Source organism: Protopterus annectens, chromosome 10.part0 (assembly GCF_019279795.1).
Source record: "Protopterus annectens isolate FY-2018-M chromosome 10.part0, PAN1.0, whole genome shotgun sequence".
NCBI classification, from domain to species: Eukaryota; Metazoa; Chordata; order Ceratodontiformes; family Protopteridae; genus Protopterus; species Protopterus annectens.
Genome location: NC_056744.1, coordinates 1,720,219,394 through 1,720,239,854, shown reverse-complemented (window position 1 = coordinate 1,720,239,854; position 20,461 = coordinate 1,720,219,394). Strand labels below are relative to the sequence as shown.

The 20,461-nt window shown below is 37.9% G+C and overlaps 1 protein-coding gene across 2 annotated transcripts in view; it reads right to left on the bottom strand.

Annotated features, from left to right (window-relative positions):
* LOC122813956 (zinc finger protein 107-like) overlaps positions 1 to 20,461 on the bottom strand; it is a 382,792-nt gene that overhangs the window by 346,442 nt on the left and 15,889 nt on the right. For both annotated transcript variants that reach the window (XM_044086502.1, XM_044086501.1), the window contains exon 3: positions 17,428 to 17,661. In XM_044086502.1, the coding sequence (XP_043942437.1) occupies positions 17,428 to 17,661 (234 nt within the window). The remainder of the gene's footprint in view (positions 1 to 17,427; positions 17,662 to 20,461) is intronic.

The following is a 20,461-nucleotide window of genomic DNA, read 5'->3' as shown; positions in this document are numbered from 1 at the left end:
GACAAAGATCACTTCATTCCTACTGAACTAAGTCTCCAGAGCAGATCTCATGAAACCTGCATGATATGAAATACTCAACCCAAGCAGTGAAGTCTGTGAGAAGACAAAGATCACTTCATTCCTACTGAACTAAGTCTCCAGAGCAGATCTCATGGAACTTGCGTGATACGGAATACTCAACCCGAGCAGTGAAGTCTGCGAGAAGACAAAGATCACTCCAGTAATCGTGGGAAATTACTTTTTTCAGCTGCTGTTGGAAAAGTAATAAAACACCCATATAGAAGAAAGTACAGTTGTGTTAGGAAGTTACCATAACTGTACATGTTAGACCCACTGTTGAAATACTGACTCTTAGGATTTCCTACCTGCAGAATCTCAGAGGCTAGCCTGAATACCAGATCTCTCAACTTCCACCTTAGACCTTCCAGACTGCCTCCATTTCTGTCTGGACATCAGTCGTACAAAGGGTAATCAGCCGGCACCATCTTCAGGTCATTCTTGCACAAGAATGCAGACCATAGTCCTCTTAGGTCCAGAGTGCGATTGGTAAAGTGCTGGTCTGATCTGTTTCCAGGGGAAATGAAAGAGGGCACTTTCTGGAGGACCTAAACAGGGAGTGGCAGAAGTTGAATACAGTACCCACCCCCGACCCAGGTACTTCGTACAGGAGAAAGAATGGCTGGACAGAGGAACTGGTACTGCAACAGGGAATCTACTCAAACATCTACAACTATGGTAGATTTGTAACAACTATACTACGTTCTTTGTAGTTCACAGTTGCACTATTGACTCTTGAGATAACTTCTAGACAGAGACAATGTTGAATGGTTGACTTATAGCAATAGCAGGGGGATAATAAACACTGTAGGATGAATGAGGCAAACCCTAGACTGGCCCTAAACTGTAATCCTGGCAGAAACATACACTGATGTCCGCATTGCTGTTGCTTTTGTAATGGCTTGGGTGGAAACCCACATCGGCAAAGGTGTGACGACAGCCATATCCCTAGCAAAGTGATCCCCGAGAGAGAATTTGCAAAGTGCAGGTAATAAAAGGGAATACAATTAGCAATTCATTCATAAATGCTTTGTTTGTTGACATGTTTTCCTTCCTTTCCCTTTGCAAAAATCAGCAAAAAGTTGGTCTGGCATTTTTTATTATTATTATCTTTTTTATCCAGCTAAAATCTGACCTGTCTGTGCACATCAAGGAAATGTAAAATTACTCAACTCTTTGCTTCTTGAGCGAAATAAAACTGGTATATGAATGGCCTGCTTTAACCTGAGTCACACTATGTTTGGCATGAAGGTAGGGTTAGTAACACTGATAGAGCATTCGTACTGTCATCCACAAGGTTCTTAGGTTAAAATGCATGACAAATGCTCCCCTGCCATAGGACAGAACATCTACATGCTGGGGTAGCACCAGGGATTTCTCTCTAGGCTCAGTAAAGGAAAAGTCACTGTTGCCTGGACCAAAAACTGTACTATTAAAATCATTCCTGGCATCTCACCCTGGTCTTCTGCAGTAACTTAGGTACAAGGAGAAATTGAGGGAAATCATAAAGAAACTGAACCATCCATGGAATGGAGAAGGTGTCTGTCACCTAAGTTGCCTACTCTAGGATTCTAGTGCAAAACATCTTAAATTGTTTGTGTTATAGATATAAAAGGACTCTTTCTGTCACACCCCACTTGAATACCAAATTCAGGAAAACCTCCCTTTTTAATATGCATTCATTGGGGTCTGACGACAACCTGCCCCTTTAAGTATGCATTCACTGGGGTCCACTGACAACCTGCATAGTTTGCCTGGGAATGTATTGAGCTGTCATGATCAACCCCGAGTTCTGGCCCACTTCCTACAGCTGAAATGCCAAGTTGCACAGCAGGTAAGGGTGTGTCATGTCTTGACTGTTTATGTACCACATCAGGTCTGTATCATTGTGTTTTGATTATTAGGGTTCCTGGCTGCCACTTGTGCTTAAAAGTGATAGCTAGGACTAACATCATCATTTCTTTTATATTTATCTGCCTCTTGCACATCTCCTTGTCCCAAATGCCCTGGATGCCCAGGTCCCCAGAATGGGCACCACTAACAGTATTCAAGATGTCGGTTGCTAGCACCTGGAACCCAGTCTGTATTCTGATGGGTAGACCCTTGTTTAGCTGGAAACTCTTCCTCCACTATGCAATTCCATTCCCTACACAAGAGAGCAATGGAATATGTGTGGTAAGGAGTGGGAGAAGCTGGAACCACCTGCTTCTCAGGTACCACTGGAGTTTCCATAGGTTCATAGGTACTTATTAGGATATTGATCCATGAGGATCTTCAAATGTCTAGCCATGCATTCCAAAGAGGTTTATTATTCCTAATATTGTTAAGTATGATTCATTAAGAACCCTTTGTATTTCAAGTACAAATAATCACCGCCAGGCAGACATTTACATGCTAACCCTATCCAGAAGGGTACTAAACTAGGGATGAACTTGTGGTTTTCCAAACATTAATCCAAATTACACTTCAACAGAGTAGTAAAAGCACTTTGTTTTACATGGAGAGTAAGACTATTTCTTCCAGCATGTTCTGCTTAAGTTGCAGAAATAATTAATATCTCTTGAGAGGATGTTTCTGACAATGCTGGACCTCTGGATGTGCAGTGTGTCTGAAAGGATGGGGTCGGTAGAGGCTCATTAAATACGGCAGAGATCACCCCTTAGTGGTCTTTATGGTACCAAGTAGAGGAGCAAGACTTATTGATGGCCAGTGTAGCTGTTGTGGATTAGTCCCTTTATTTTCGTGGTGAGAAAGTGCTGTGGTTATTCGAGTTGTGTCAGCTGTCTGAAAAGGTACATACAAAGGAGATATTATACTCAATGATTGGCCTAATAAGTGAATACAATGGAATAATCACCTCCCTGGACATGGATGCCACACCCCCTACTAATAAGCTACACAAATCAAAAAATTTATCACAATAGTGGATATATAATGGTCAAAGGGCACTTCATTGTATAACTGAATTCCCAGAATACCTCTCAACTCTACAGATTTTCACAGAATGTCCAGATTTTTGCCTCACATTTATAGTCCATTTTACATAAAAATGTGTTTTTCTAGCAAACTATTGAAGATTAAAGTCAGAAAATAATGACAGATGTTTGAGTTTCAGACTTCATGCCCTTTAGAAAATTCATGCTATTACAAAATCTGTTACTCTACTTACTTTCTAAGTTTATAAGACCAATATTTAAAAATTGTTCCTATTTTGGGGCTTTTGTACCCCTATTATTTATGGTTTTGTCCAGATTTCTTGCTCTAAGAAGTTGAAAGGTATGACTCATCTGTTCCCCTATCGGGCACGGCTTCAGAGAGTAGACTGCTGTCCTTCACAGAAGAACCATTCCATCCTTGTTAATAAGGATGAAAAACTCCTTTTAAAAGCTCAAACAATCTGGGTGTTGATGTGTCCTCTGAAGAACTTAACCAAACATCTAAAGCTATTCTGTTGGGAATAACAGAAACAATTCTGCTGCAGGTTCTGCTGATTCCAAACAAAATGGATGCTGAGGAGCCTGGAGTTTCACCTCAGCCTAAGGGAATGTATCGTCTTCACTCTCCTGCTCCTCTAGTGTGGCTTTTATTGTTGGTCTAAACAGCAAGGTTCCATCAGACATGACATTCATGAAATTGAACTCTGGTTTTAGCAAAATCAAGTAGAGCAAGGTATCGCAAAGTCCTGTGCCTGCCACCCTGTCTGCAGCATTTGACATTTGGTGGGCTAAGTGTATGATCTAGTTAGCCACCAAACTAAGGGTTGATATCTGTTTGGTACTGCTAATTGGGCTTCAGTTCACAGTCTAACATCCTTCCATTCATAACTCCCTATGGACCCTCATCATGTGTACCATACAGTTTACTGCTCTCAGAAAGATGCAGAAGGATGAAGACAAACACTTCCATAGTCTGTCTTTCCAAGTAACTCTTTACTGGAAGAAAGACTGCCTAATGCCTGCTCAGGACAGGGTGTAACTTGTTGGGGTTCTTATATGAATTTTAAGAGACCAGCCGAGTCATTTCTTCAGCCAGGTGGACCACCAAAGAGTACTGTCCGGGCACCAGAGGATGACAGCAAGGATATGTCTTTGTTCAAAGGAAGTTTTCTGGGGTCATTTCATTTTCAATCTCATGACTTCAATGTCTTCCTGAACTTGAGTCATCAGGTTGGACAGCAGAACCATCCACCTGGTGATAATAAATGCTTTGGGTGTGAGACTCAAAAGGGTAGTCTAAGTGCTTCTTCTTGCATTCAGTCCTGCCTCCAGACCTTTTTGTAGGTCCTCAACTTCGAGATGAGAGTGTGCCAGAATGGGGAACCACACATGAAGTTGGATAACCAAGCTGCAGTTCTGCATCAAACATACCATAATCATTAATCCTACCATGTTTTTTTTTCTCAAAATGAAGAGACGTGCTTTCAAAGCCTGAACGCAATTTATTTTGTATTAACAAGGAAACGGCGTTTTCGCCACTCACACTAGGTGGCTTCTTCAGAGGTAAAAAAGAGCGCGAACAAAGCGCTCTTTAAATACAACAACTAATTAATGCAAATTGCTAATTAAAAGCCACAACCTCTTATTTTTATACAAGAGTATAAACAACATATTTCAAGTGAATATGCAAACACCATTTTGAATGTGGCAATAAATCACTTCAAAGCAGACACTTTATACTCTGCATGTATACAATATGTAAAGACATAAATGAAAACATATGAAGATACCTGTACGTAAATAAAAAATACAAAATACACAAAACCTACACATAATTAAAGTATAGGTATCAACATGTTTGGGAAATAACTTGCAAACAAAAATTACACAAAAACCAGCCCTACTAAAATACAACATCCTAAAAAGGGCATTTAAGAATTTATAAAAATTACAAAACCTACACGCAAGTAGAATATAGGTGTCATCCTATTTAAAAAAATACTTACAAGTAGTAAGTTCCGCAATAGACAACCCAACAAGTGTACACCGTACTAAAAAAGCATTTGGCAAGTTATAAAATGGCATACATGGTAAAAATGGTAAGATATAGAATGGGAAGCTAAACCTTATCTCATATACGATTTCAATTTAAGATAAGGGGCAATGTTACAACTTTCATTCAATCCAGGCGGATTAAATGCATCCAATTTGAGTTGCCATAGAAGCTCCCGAGTTTCTAACATAATAGCAGTAGGGCCGCCCCTAGGAGGTGGTGGGAGATGGTCAATTCCCATAAAAGCAAAAGCATGCCCTGGAGAGGAACAAATATGTTTGGCCAATGCATTATCGCTCTTCTTATTTTTAACAGCATATAAGTGCTGATAAATCCTGTCCTTAAATCTTCTATCCGTCTTACCGACGTAGAATGCTGGACAGCAAGTACAAAATGCAATATAAATGATGGATTTAGTATCACACTTTATTTGATGACCAACCATATATTTCCTACCTGCTATACAAAATGTACTACCAGTTTTTATGTGTGTGCAAAACTTACAAGCACCATAAGAAAAAGAGCCCTTAGATCTAACACAATACTCAACAGGAAGACTGCTTTGCAACAAGTCCTTAATGTTCCTACCTCTCCTAAACACCACAGACGGTTTTTCACCCAATTTGTTGCTAATCAAAGCATTACTTGTCACGAAAAACCAATTTTTATACAAGATGTTTTGTATGTCGTACGAATTCATACTGAAAGTCGAGATGAAACTACAAGGAAATTCATTCAAAGGAGCAGGTACTAACAACATAGAAAGGTCAAGTATGTTAGTATTTACAACAGGAGTCAAATTATGTTCAGTATCAATGGGCATAGGAAAAAGAAGCGGTTTATAAAACCCGCAAGTTCTTTTATTTTTCACTTCATCCATAATATCATCTACTAGACGCTGTGGATATCCCCGGTTGGTGAAGAGGTCTCTCAATAGTTGGCACTCAAGTGTAAAGTCTGCTAGTTCACTACACATCCTCTCCGCCCTCACTAGTTGTCCCTTTACTATGGCCTTTTTATGCTTGAATGGATGCAAACTAGTAAAGTGTAGAAGAGAGTTAATATACGTATCTTTTCTAAAAATAGTAGATTTTAAATGGCCCTGTGCACCTGCCCTAGATAACTTTACATCTAGATAGTTCATACCTTCAACATCAAAGTGGTAGGTAAATCTAAGGAAAGATGTTGTAGAATTCAAATAGTTGACAAAAGAATGTGCTAGAGCGGAGTCGCCCCTAAAAAGGATAAAGATATCATCAAGAAAGCGGGTGTAGTAAACCAATCTACTGTTCCACTCAGAGTTGTTAAGAACAAAATTTCTTTCCCAGTATGTCATAAAAAGGTTGGCCACAACGGCTCCACATGGTGAGCCCATGGCCACACCTTTTTTCTGGATATAAATATCCCTTTCAAACATAAAAAAATTTGAGGACAAGATGATATCTAGAAGTTCAGTGATATTATTAATTACACTTTTAGGGGCCCCAAGCTCGTTCAGAAGCAGGTCGATCCACTCAAGAGCTTCCTGATGCGGAATGGATGTGTATAAATCAACCACATCTATGGTCAAAAAATTAGTGTCTGCATCTAATACTATCTTATTCAAGTTAGATAAGAAAGACCATGAGTCTTTGCAGATACTCGGTATACATTCCACATATTTAGTCAGCAGTGAATCCACGTATTTTGAACAAGGGTAGGTGGTAGATGATCTACCATCTATTAAAGCTCTCATTGGAGGGTCCCCAAGATTCTTATGGATCTTGGGGATCCCAAACATAACCGGGGTCTTAGCATATAAAATGTCAATATATTTGAAAGTATCCTCGTCTATCCTACCACTGATGAATAAGTCCCTAAAGTAGCCCCTGGTCCTATTTGCACAGATGTTCATTTCATTAATGGATGAAGTTTCATAAGAATCAGAGTCCAATACCCTATGCATTCTTTCAATGTAATCAGTTTGTTCAAAGATAACAAGGACCCACCTTTATCAGGTTTAATAATCCTGACACCTGCTGAACGTAATTCGGAAAGGGCCTCTAATTGTTCTCTCGAAATATTAAACTGATTAGGAGAAGAATTAGGGCACTTCATTAAAAATCTGATGTCTAACTCACATGCACTCTCAAACATTTTTAGAGCAACATGTAAAGGCGGGTTGAATACACTCGGGAGCTTCAATTTAGGGACCAGTGGTTGTGTAGAAATATTGAATAATAGCTTTAAATTCAATTTTCTAACATAACATTTAAGATCGAGTAAGACCCTAGCTACATCACATTTCCTAGAAGGGACAAAGGTATTACCCAAAGCTAGCAACTCCACAAGTTCTGGTTCCAAAATAAGGGTTGAAAAATTATAAATAGTGAAGTCACCTTTTTTATTTAAGACAATCCTAGGAGAAGCATCCATAACTAGACAAGTGTTAGTATCTAATTGTTCCACTTCCTGTTCCCCCTCCGTTGCCTTTTGTTGTTCCTGTTTCCTAAAAAATCATTGTCACTATTTGAATCATTATTAGGAACATTGTTGTAGCCAGAGACAGGTATATCAGTGTGGCCCCCACTCATATCCTGCCTGTTTCTATTCCTATTACTCCTACGGAGAGGTTGTTCACTTCTTGGCCTAGTATCCTGTCCACTTGTATTACCAGATTCGACCATAGTATTAACCTCCATTAAGTCTGAGGAATCTTCCCTACAAGCGGTGTTACCATGGCTACGTAAATTAGGAAATGCCATATCCCTAGAATAAGCAAGTCTATCTCTATGCAATTTCTTGGACTTATTGGATTTTAACTTGACCATGTACGTATCTATACTAGAAAAAATACGGGCATGGTCATATTTAAATTGCAGAAAAGCACTATTAATTTTAACTTCCTCATCCAGTAAACAGACTTCTTTCGTAAGGTCATCAATACACAGTGAATAATGTTTTACAAGCAATTCCAACAATTGAAGACCTTGTGTCTGAAATAAAAGCTTCAAGTCTGTCAAAAAAACATTACTGTTTAACCGGCTAGAGGGAACAAAATTATTCCTAAGACCTTTAGGAATAATACCCTCGTTTAAACACTGTTTGAAGTATGCAACTTCCAGTTGCATTTTTCTAAGTTTAAAGATCTTAGTGTCAAGTGATTTTAGTTTGTCTGTTAAGCAAGCAGCAAAATTGTCAATAGAACCATGGTCCTGCACCGACGGAGCATCATTTGTGGGCTTTGTAAACAAGAAAAAGTCACCTGTATTAGCAATCCATTCAGATATTGTTGCTACGCCAATAAGTGCTTCAGTACGGCCATTAGCCTCTGCTCGTAGGACATTCTGCTGGTTGTTGACTGCATCCGTAAAAGTATTTGTAGAAGGAATAACCGCCCTAAGCGGTTGCGCTGCTGATATAGAGCCCTGTGTATTGGAACAGTGCCCGCTTACAGTATTACTATTGTTGACGGTATCCCCTCTACCGCAATGCCGTAGTGGGAAAGAACTCTCATAAAGAGAGAAACGTTCGTTCAGTGCATCAATCTTCTGCGTCAGCGTAAGCAGCAAGTTAGGCATCCCAGTGACATCGGAATTCGATGTCTCAAAAATAGCAGGACTAGCAGGGCTCTCCATGAATGGGAATCCACAAAAAAACACCAACAGACTAGGTAAAGTCCACAAACCAATGTAAAAAAAGATCCCAAAATGAAGAGACGTGCTTTCAAAGCCTGAACGCAATTTATTTTGTATTAACAAGGAAACAGCGTTTTCGCCACTCACACTAGGTGGCTTCTTCAGAGGTAAAAAAGAGCGCGAACAAAGCGCTCTTTAAATACAACTAATTAATGCAAATTGCTAATTAAAAGCCACAACCTCTTATTTTTATACAAGAGTAAAAACAACATATTTCAAGTGAATATGCAAACACCATTTTGAATGTGGCAATAAATCACTTCAAAGCAGCCACTTTATACTCTGCATGTATACAATATGTAAAGACATAAATGAAAACATATGAAGATACCTGTACGTAAATAAAAAATACAAAATACACAAAACCTACACATAATTAAAGTATAGGTATCAACATGTTTGGGAAATAACTTGCAAACAAAAATTACACAAAAACCAGCCCTACTAAAACACAACATCCTAAAAAGGGCATTTAAGAATTTATAAAAATTACAAAACCTACACGCAAGTAGAATATAGGTGTCATCCTATTTAAAAAAATACTTACAAGTAGTAAGTTCCGCAATAGACAACCCAACAAGTGTACACCGTACTAAAAAAGCATTTGGCAAGTTATAAAATGGCATACATGGTAAAATGGTAAGATATAGAATGGGAAGCTAAACCTTATCTCATATACGATTTCAATTTAAGATAAGGGGCAATGTTACAACTTTCATTCAATCCAGGCGGATTAAATGCATCCAATTTGAGTTGCCATAGAAGCTCCCGAGTTTCTAACATAATAGCAGTAGGGCCGCCCCTAGGAGGTGGTGGGAGATGGTCAATTCCCATAAAAGCAAAAGCATGCCCTGGAGAGGAACAAATATGTTTGGCCAATGCATTATCGCTCTTCTTATTTTTAACAGCATATAAGTGCTGATAAATCCTGTCCTTAAATCTTCTATCCGTCTTACCGACGTAGAATGCTGGACAGCAAGTACAAAATGCAATATAAATGATTGATTTTAGTAGGGCTGGTTTTTGTGTAATTTTTGTTTGCAAGTTATTTCCCAAACATGTTGATACCTATACTTTAATTATGTGTAGGTTTTGTGTATTTTGTATTTTTTATTTACGTACAGGTATCTTCATATGTTTTCATTTATGTCTTTACATATTGTATACATGCAGAGTATAAAGTGGCTGCTTTGAAGTGATTTATTGCCACATTCAAAATGGTGTTTGCATATTCACTTGAAATATGTTGTTTTTACTCTTGTATAAAAATAAGAGGTTGTGGCTTTTAATTAGCAATTTGCATTAATTAGTTGTTGTATTTAAAGAGCGCTTTGTTCGCGCTCTTTTTTACCTCTGAAGAAGCCACCTAGTGTGAGTGGCGAAAACGCTGTTTCCTTGTTAATACAAAAGAAATTGCGTTCAGGCTTTGAAAGCACGTCTCTTCATTTTGGGATCTTTTTTTACATTGGTTTGTGGACTTTACCTAGTCTGTTGGTGTTTTTTTGTGGATTCCCATTCATGGAGAGCCCTGCTAGTCCTGCTATTTTTGAGACATCGAATTCCGATGTCACTGGGATGCCTAACTTGCTGCTTACGCTGACGCAGAAGATTGATGCACTGAACGAACGTTTCTCTCTTTATGAGAGTTCTTTCCCACTACGGCATTGCGGTAGAGGGGATACCGTCAACAATAGTAATACTGTAAGCGGGCACTGTTCCAATACACAGGGCTCTATATCAGCAGCGCAACCGCTTAGGGCGGTTATTCCTTCTACAAATACTTCTGCGGATGCAGTCAACAACCAGCAGAATGTCCTACGAGCAGAGGCTAATGGCCGTACTGAAGCACTTATTGGCGTAGCAACAATATCCGAATGGATTGCTAATACAGGTGACTTTTTCTTGTTTACAAAGCCCATAAATGATGCTCCGTCGGTGCAGGACCATGGTTCTATTGACAATTTTGCTGCTTGCTTAACAGACAAACTAAAATCACTTGACACTAAGATCTTTAAACTTAGAAAAATGCAACTGGAAGTTGCATACTTCAAACAGTGTTTAAACGAGGGTATTATTCCTAAAGGTCTTAGGAATAATTTTGTTCCCTCTAGCCTGTTAAACAGTAATGTTTTTTTGACAGACTTGAAGCTTTTATTTCAGACACAAGGTCTTCAATTGTTGGAATTGCTTGTAAAACATTATTCACTGTGTATTGATGACCTTACGAAAGAAGTCTGTTTACTGGATGAGGAAGTTAAAATTAATAGTGCTTTTCTGCAATTTAAATATGACCATGCCCGTATTTTTTCTAGTATAGATACGTACATGGTCAAGTTAAAATCCAATAAGTCCAAGAAATTGCATAGAGATAGACTTGCTTATTCTAGGGATATGGCATTTCCTAATTTACGTAGCCATGGTAACACCGCTTGTAGGGAAGATTCCTCAGACTTAATGGAGGTTAATACTATGGTCGAATCTGGTAATACAATTGGACAGGATACTAGGCCAAGAAGTGAACAACCCCTCCGTAGGAGTAATAGGAATAGAAACAGGCAGGATATGAGTGGGGGCCACACTGATATACCTGTCTCTGGCTACAACAATGTTCCTAATAATGATTCAAATAGTGACAATGATTTTTTAGGAAACAGGAACAACAAAAGGCAATGGAGGGGGAACAGGAAGTGGAACAATTAGACACTAACACTTGTCTAGTTATGGATGCTTCTCCTAGGATTGTCTTAAATAAAAAAGGTGACTTCACTATTTATAATTTTTCAACCCTTATTTTGGAACCAGAACTTGTGGAGTTGCTAGCTTTGGGTAATACCTTTGTCCCTTCTAGGAAATGTGATGTAGCTAGGGTCTTACTCGATCTTAAATGTTATGTTAGAAAATTGAATTTAAAGCTATTATTCAATATTTCTACACAACCACTGGTCCCTAAATTGAAGCTCCCGAGTGTATTCAACCCGCCTTTACATGTTGCTCTAAAAATGTTTGAGAGCGCATGCGAGTTAGACATCAGATTTATGATGAAGTGCCCTAATTCTACTCTTAATCAGTTTAACATTTCGAAAGAACAATTAGAGGCCCTTTCTGAATTACGTTCTGCAGGTGTCAGGATTATTAAACCTGATAAAGGTGGGGGCCTGGTCATCTTTGAACAAACTGATTATATTGAGAGAATGCATAGGGTATTGGATTCTGACTCTTATGAAATTTCATCCATTAATGAAATGAACATCTGTGCAAATAGGACCAGGGGCTACTTTAGGGACTTATTCATCAGTGGTAGAATAGACGAGGATACTTTCAAATATATTGACATTTTATATGCTAAGACCCTGGTTATGTTTGGGATCCCCAAGATCCATAAGAATCTTGGGGACCCTCCAATGAGAGCTTTAATAGATGGTAGATCATCTACCACCTACCCTTGTTCGAAATACGTGGATTCACTGCTGACTAAATATGTGGAATGTATACCGAGTATCTGCAAAGACTCATGGTCTTTCTTATCTAACTTGAATAAGATAGTATTAGATGCAGACACTAATTTTTTGACCATAGATGTGGTTGATTTATACACATCCATTCCGCATCAGGAAGCTCTTGAGTGGATCGACCTGCTTCTGAACGAGCTTGGGGCCCCTAAAAGTGTAATTAATAATATCACTGAACTTCTAGATATCATCTTGTCCTCAAATTTTTTTATGTTTGAAAGGGACATTTATATCCAGAAAAAAGGTGTGGCCATGGGCTCACCATGTGGAGCCGTTGTGGCCAACCTTTTTATGACATACTGGGAAAGAAATTTTGTTCTTAACAACTCTGAGTGGAACAGTAGATTGGTTTACTACACCCGCTTTCTTGATGATATCCTTATCCTTTTTAGGGGCGACTCCGCTCTAGCACATTCTTTTGTCAACTATTTGAATTCTACAACATCTTTCCTTAGATTTACCTACCACTTTGATGTTGAAGGTATGAACTATCTAGATGTAAAGTTATCTAGGGCAGGTGCACAGGGCCATTTAAAATCTACTATTTTTAGAAAAGATACTATGTTAACTCTCTTCTACACTTTACTAGTTTGCATCCATTCAAGCATAAAAAGGCCATAGTAAAGAGACAACTAGTGAGGGCGGTGAGGATGTGTAGTGAACTAGCAGACTTTACACTTGAGTGCCAACTATTGAGAGACCTCTTCACCAACCGGGGATATCCACAGCGTCTAGTAGATGATATTATGGATGAAGTGAAAAATAAAAGAACTTGCGGGTTTTATAAACCGCTTCTTTTTCCTATGCCCATTGATACTGAACATAATTTGACTCCTGTTGTAAATACTAACATACTTGACCTTTCTATGTTGTTAGTACCTGCTCCTTTGAATGAATTTCCTTGTAGTTTCATCTCGACTTTCAGTATGAATTCGTACGACATACAAACATCTTGTATAAAAATTGGTTTTTCGTGACAAGTAATGCTTTGATTAGCAACAAATTGGGTGAAAAACCGTCTGTGGTGTTTAGGAGAGGTAGGAACATTAAGGACTTGTTGCAAAGCAGTCTTCCTGTTGAGTATTGTGTTAGATCTAAGGGCTCTTTTTCTTATGGTGCTTGTAAGTTTTGCACACACATAAAAACTGGTAGTACATTTTGTATAGCAGGTAGGAAATATATGGTTGGTCATCAAATAAAGTGTGATACTAAATCCATCATTTATATTGCATTTTGTACTTGCTGTCCAGCATTCTACGTCGGTAAGACGGATAGAAGATTTAAGGACAGGATTTATCAGCACTTATATGCTGTTAAAAATAAGAAGAGCGATAATGCATTGGCCAAACATATTTGTTCCTCTCCAGGGCATGCTTTTGCTTTTATGGGAATTGACCATCTCCCACCACCTCCTAGGGGCGGCCCTACTGCTATTATGTTAGAAACTCGGGAGCTTCTATGGCAACTCAAATTGGATGCATTTAATCCGCCTGGATTGAATGAAAGTTGTAACATTGCCCCTTATCTTAAATTGAAATCGTATATGAGATAAGCTTTAGCTTCCCATTCTATATCTTACCATTTTTACCATGTATGCCATTTTATAACTTGCCAAATGCTTTTTTAGCACGGTGTACACTTGTTGGGTTGTCTATTGCGGAACTTACTACTTGTAAGTATTTTTTTAAATAGGATGACACCTATATTCTACTTGCGTGTAGGTTTTGTAATTTTTATAAATTCTTAAATGCCCTTTTTAGGATGTTGTATTTTAGTAGGGCTGTTTTTTGTGTAATTTTTGTTTGCAAGTTATTTCCCAAACATGTTGATACCTATACTTTAATTATGTGTAGGTTTTGTGTATTTTGTATTTTTTATTTACGTACAGGTATCTTCATATGTTTTCATTTATGTCTTTACATATTGTATACATGCAGAGTATAAAGTGGCTGCTTTGAAGTGATTTATTGCCACATTCAAAATGGTGTTTGCATATTCACTTGAAATATGTTGTTTTTACTCTTGTATAAAAATAAGAGGTTGTGGCTTTTAATTAGCAATTTGCATTAATTAGTTGTTGTATTTAAAGAGCGCTTTGTTCGCGCTCTTTTTTACCTCTGAAGAAGCCACCTAGTGTGAGTGGCGAAAACGCTGTTTCCTTGTTAATACAAAATAAATTGCGTTCAGGCTTTGAAAGCACGTCTCTTCATTTTGGGATCTTTTTTTACATTGGTTTGTGGACTTTACCTAGTCTGTTGATGTTTTTTTTCTACTTTAATCCATAGTTCTCATCCTATTTGTACAAAAAACCTGGACAAAGCCAAAATAATGGAAAAAAAAAGACAAAAATAAGGACACATTTTTTGCGCTTATAAACTTAAAAAGTTGCTATAATAAAAGGTCTTGTGTTACCATGCATTTTCTGAAGGATATGAAGTCTAATACTCAAATGCCCGTCATAGGTTAGTATTAGGCTATCGGACTTACGGCCTGTACAAGCCTAGCCATAACAATTCCCTGGCTATTTCTTCCCAGAATATTCACTTCCCTGGTCCCCTGTCTAACAGGGTGAATGACGTGATACCCGGCGTGAATTCCATATCTCCCATCCACTCATCAAGTTCCTTTTGAAGAGGACCAAAGCACTCAGCTTGACATGTATGGGCAGTCTATTCCAGAGTATGGGGAGTCTCTGGGTCAGGAACCTATCCCTCCAGCATGTTTTGTTCATTGTGATGACCAGGTTTAGATCTCTGGAGCGTGTAGCTGTGAGGGATTGGGATTTCTTTAAGTTTAGCATGTCCAACAGCACTGGGTTTGACATGGCCTTGTATGTTAAGCAGAGATCGCCTCTGAGTAGGTGATATACGACAGAGTATAGCTGGATTTTTTTTAAGACGGTCAGCATAGGGCATCTGCTTTAGGCCTGTGATTCTTTTAGTGAGGTATTTCTGTGGCCTTTCCAGTTGTTGCAGATGTCTTGTGAGTTTCATTTCAAATGGGGCGTTGTACTCTATAATGGGTCTAATGAGGGATGAGTACAGTGGGACAATGACCTCCTTTTTTCTGGATGAAAAGCCCTTAGTGATGAGGTGTGCCACATAGAAGGATTTCCTGACTGTTGTGGCTATGTGGTTATTGAAGGTGAGACCACTGACCATCTATGTCCTAAGTCCCTTATCACATTTTCGGTGTTTAGTGTACTGCCACTTATGTGGCAGTTCATGGGTACATGTTTTTTCCCAAAGGGGATAACTATACATTTCTTGGCATTGAGCTTGAGCCCATGGCTCTGGCACCAAACATCTGTTTCTGTAAGGCCCTTTTGTAGAATATCCACATCATTTGGGGATTCAATAATGACTCCCAGTTTGCAGTCATCTGCAAACTTTGTTAGCCAGAGTCCCTTAGTGTTGGCCTGTACTTTAGAGAAGTAGATGCCAAACAAGAGCGGTCCCAGGACTGAACCCTGAGGTACTCTGCTTGTCACTTGTCATTATTTATGAATTCAGTCCTCACTGATTTGCCATAAATATCCAGAAAAACATTAGTTTTATAAAGATCAAACCAAAAATATGAGGTGAAAATCTGGACAATTGAGAGTTTTGCTTTAATCTGTTCCATTACAGATACCATAATGTGCCTGGTACTTCACTCACACTCTCCACAGCTTGTTTGTCATGTACAAATTAAGATCTTTAACTTGCTTTAGTACATGGAGGTCCCTTCCATATTTTTATATACATTTTTTGTACATCCGGTATGGATAACAGCAGTTTATTTACAGTCTCCATTCTAGATTAGATCCTGAGACCTGTACTCCAGACATAAACTTTCAAATATAACTGGAGCAGACAGTGCCTTACAGATCATGTAGATGTCTTCTACCTAATCTGTAAGAACCAGAATGTGCTCTCATGACAATTCCTGAAATAAAAGACGTTTCTTACAGTATGACACCAACAGACATGGAACATAGAGATAAAGGAGAACTTCAAAAATAGTATCATGTGCTTATCTGTTTTATTCAGTTCACATCTAAGGCATTGAATTCCTCTACTGTGTTGCACTGTAAACTCAGATTTGGTTAGTACGATACTGTAATTATTTTTGCTTTTTTTTTTTTCTTTTCTTCCCAAAGTGAATCCATGTCTGATTGCTGCCTTGAAACTAAATGGCTAGTTTATCTAAACTGGAATATCAAAATAAAGACACTTGAAATGGGCTTCTTACTGAAGAATCTCATTTCAGAAATGTACTGTGTTATACAATGTAACCGTAGAGAAGCACATTTCCCAAAGTTACTGTTCAAGCACCCAAGTAGATATAACAAACATTCGGTAAAGCAGTACAGCTTCATGTAGAGTAACTTTCTGTTCCCTTTAGAGGTTCTTACTAACCTTCAAAAAAAGACAATGCAGAATCTCAGCACCACCACTCAGTACTGATGGGGGACTGACAATGTCTCCCATTTAGTAAATGTTTTCAACTTATTAACAATGACAATGTTGTCACCCATCCAATCTTGCAGACAGGTTTGAAAGGTTGCTACAGAAATACTCTGCTTGACAGGTAAGGGAATCCAATTCCAGACATGGGGGATACATTGGTGTAGGCATCTCTCACCCCATCTGGTACTGCTGATGTTGTAGTACTGGTTTAGCTCTCCAGAATTGGCATTTGTTTTACCACTGGAAACTCATTTGTCATTATGTGGGATTTGAACCCACACCCTCCAAGGGAGGCTTCAATTTGAACACAGTGACTTGGCCTCCTCTGCCATTAGAGCAACTGTTAAAAGCAGGTTTTGAAAGGCTTTCTTCACTTCAAATCTCAATTCAAATGTATATATTTTAATAAGGTACACTATGACTAACTGGCACTCTGTTTTACATCATAAAATCTTAACAAATATACATCTGCAACAAGAAAGAAAACAAAATAAGTACCTCTGTGGAACCAAAATGACTCGCAATAATTAAATCACCTGCCAAAATTTATGTATACAAGTCAGACACAATTTGGTTTATCCAGTAAAGTTTTTGACACATTCAACAAGCAAAAACATTGAGAAAGTGAATGACTGACTTTACATACTTTAGACTGCTGGTAAATTACCTTTATGTCACTTGTAACCAGATCAGACTATCTTCCTGAACTAGAGATCCAAAAGAAAAAGCAAAATTCAAACTTACTGTAAGAAAATCAACAGGCTCCTGTTTTATGAGCACTAAATTATCGTCACTCATAGTCTCTTGAGTAGACACAAAACTGTTTTTAATGCATTCAAGACTTTCTTCTATCGCTTTCCGAATTTTTGCTTCCTCAGTCTTAAGCTGTTGGATTAGTTTTCGTTCCTTGCCATTGAGAAAGTGGTGCAGTTTTGCAAACTCTTGTGTAACGTATTGTTCCAAACTGCAAGCATGCTCCTAGTAAACAATAAGCATAGGAAAACACAAGTTAAAGGGCTCGCCATTTCGGTATCAGTTTTACCCACGCATTTTCCTTACATAACAGGATGATGAAACATCAGCTAAATGGGAACACTAGTGACCTGGGTTAGAATTTAGTCTAAGCACACCAGTAAGAATGGCAGATGTAGGGGTACCCAACCTAGGATGCTGCCTCTCTCTGGGGAAGTGGGAAAGCACACCCCATACAAAGATGACCCACAGAAGATGTCAGTAGTCAGTGCAATGTCAGTTGCCCACATTCAGATAGGAGAAGGTGGAAGGACAGGAAGAAAATGTGAAAAAAGGTAGGTTTCTGACTGCATGCAGGCTCATTATAGCCGTCTCTTCAGGGAGGACAGGCATATGCATTTCGTCACATACCTCCTGTTTTCTGGGGCTCAGCAGGCTGCCCCCGCCTTGCAACACTGGCCAAAATAAATTCGGTATGTCAGCAGTGTACCCAGGCACAACAACACACTTAATCCAAAACAGTAACAAAACCTCCTCCCAAACACGGCTTTAAACTTTATTAAAACAGAAGGTAAGTGCTTTCACAGAGTAACCTCTGCTTCATCAGACCATTGTTTCATGTTTCCAGTGCTGCAGGCCTTACAACCTCACTTCTCGGACATTCAGTGAGCTTTCAAGCTTATCCACCTCCATCTTGTCACCCCCTGGACTCCAGTGCTGCAGATGAAATATTGGTTACCAGGATAGTAGTCAAGGCTTCATCGCTTTTACACCATAAAGATGGTTTAAAAGTAATTCTTTTCACACAAAGATCACTTTTATTAACTTAATTGTTGGGTGATATTTCTATCATTCTTCCTTAGTTCCAGAAAACGCTATATAAATTAGTAGTTAGCAATTACACTGAAATGCATGCATTATTTGAACCAGACAGCAACGAATGCATTGTAGGACTCTTTCCTAGCACACAGATGCCTGGCTTCTGCAACTGAAGAACAAATGCGTTAAATGGGTTTAGGCAGTGAAGCAATCAGGCAAGTTCCGAAGGGGAGAAAAGAAAAAAAAAATTTACTTTTGGTAAAGTAATGATTTTATGCTTAATTTTTTCACAGACTTCAAACAGCTTTAGTGTGCTTGTGAAAAACAGTATTTTAATGAGTCAGTTCGTAATTTATCATTCAAGTCACATTAGCATAAATTAGGTATTAAAAAAAAGGACGAGTTAAGTAGTGTCCCTAAGCTATCTTAAAATCCCATGATTCCCAAGGATTCCGGAATGCTTCCATGCTTCTTCATCATTATCTAAACACCAGGAGCATAAATTATGGAAGAGCCAAACCGTGTCTTAAAAATGCAGCTTCCTTATAACTAGTAAAATGAACATGCCATAAAAAAAGATTTTAAAGTGATTTGATGATGAATGTGAAATTACTTGTAAATAACAATACGATGACCCAGTGTTTCTCATCTGCTAATGTATTCAGCTTTTTATCATGCATAAAAAAAATTAAAATCGTTACTTTCCATATGTTCATGTCATGTAATAATGAACTTCACCCTCCGTGGCATCAGCATATGAAAAACATCTTGCACATCCATAAATTTTAATGCTTACTGGTCCCCTTCAAAATCAAAAATTCAAATAAGGTACATTTTAAACTTTTAAATGAATGGGAGAGTAAAAGTCTTATTTGCTGGCAACATTGTATTAAATAATTAAAAACATTACATGCTCAACAAAACATTAAAGGATAGAACTTGTCATCAAAAGATCGGTTACTTCTACAAAGTATAATTACCTATTCTCAAGATTTATGTAGAATTATTAAAAATTCATCATATTTAAACCATCCTCCCTTAGTTTCATTAATATATGAAATACTACACAATAACCCCAACCCTAATAACGTAGTATCCAAATTATACAGCATTTTATTAAATTATAAAACCATCTTAACAACTAAACAATAGAACACAATGATCAGAGGTCTTTCACTCAATTTCTCTCAGACAGAGAAAGTTAAACTACTTTCTTCTGTAAAATTCACTTCCTGGGGTCAATACTGGAGTGTATTTACATGGAAGGTTTTACAAAGAGCTTTTTAAACCCCTGATAAAATTGCTAAATTTAAAAAAATCTGATAATATTACTTGCTGGAGATGCTTATCCCCTTGTAATGCTGATTGGTGTCATATTTTTTTATGAGTATCCTAATTCAAGACATTTTTGGAAAGACACTGAAGTATTCCTTTCATCTCTACTTACAGAATTTTTTTTTAACCAAAACAATATTTTTTTAATGTTAATGAAGCTTATAATATGAATGCATCCAATTCCTACCTCTTATGGACAATTTTAGCAATAGACAGGAAATGCATCACAAGGAAATAGATCTCCACTACCCCTCAAATTTTGAAGATTTCTTGTCTTTATTAAAAGAAATGATTATCAAAGAAACCAGACTTAGATCTTATCCGAAAAGTTTCACTAGCAACCATTGGATAAAGGTTTCATCTCTTACGGAGACTTACTGAACAAACTTTAACCTCGTTTGAAATATTATTTGATTGTCCTTTATATTTTTTGTTTATATGTCTGTAACATTTATGAATTCTTTGCAGGCCTTTGTAAATAATGTACAGAGTTAATATGTTTTTCATTTTATATAAAATATTGTTTTGCATATTTTTTTTAAAATATTATAAAGTTTTTCCTTTTCAATAAAATTATTTGGAAAATAAATTATGGCTGCACCCCACTGTGTCCCTAAGGTGACAAAACCTTAGGATAAGTCTAAATTTTTAT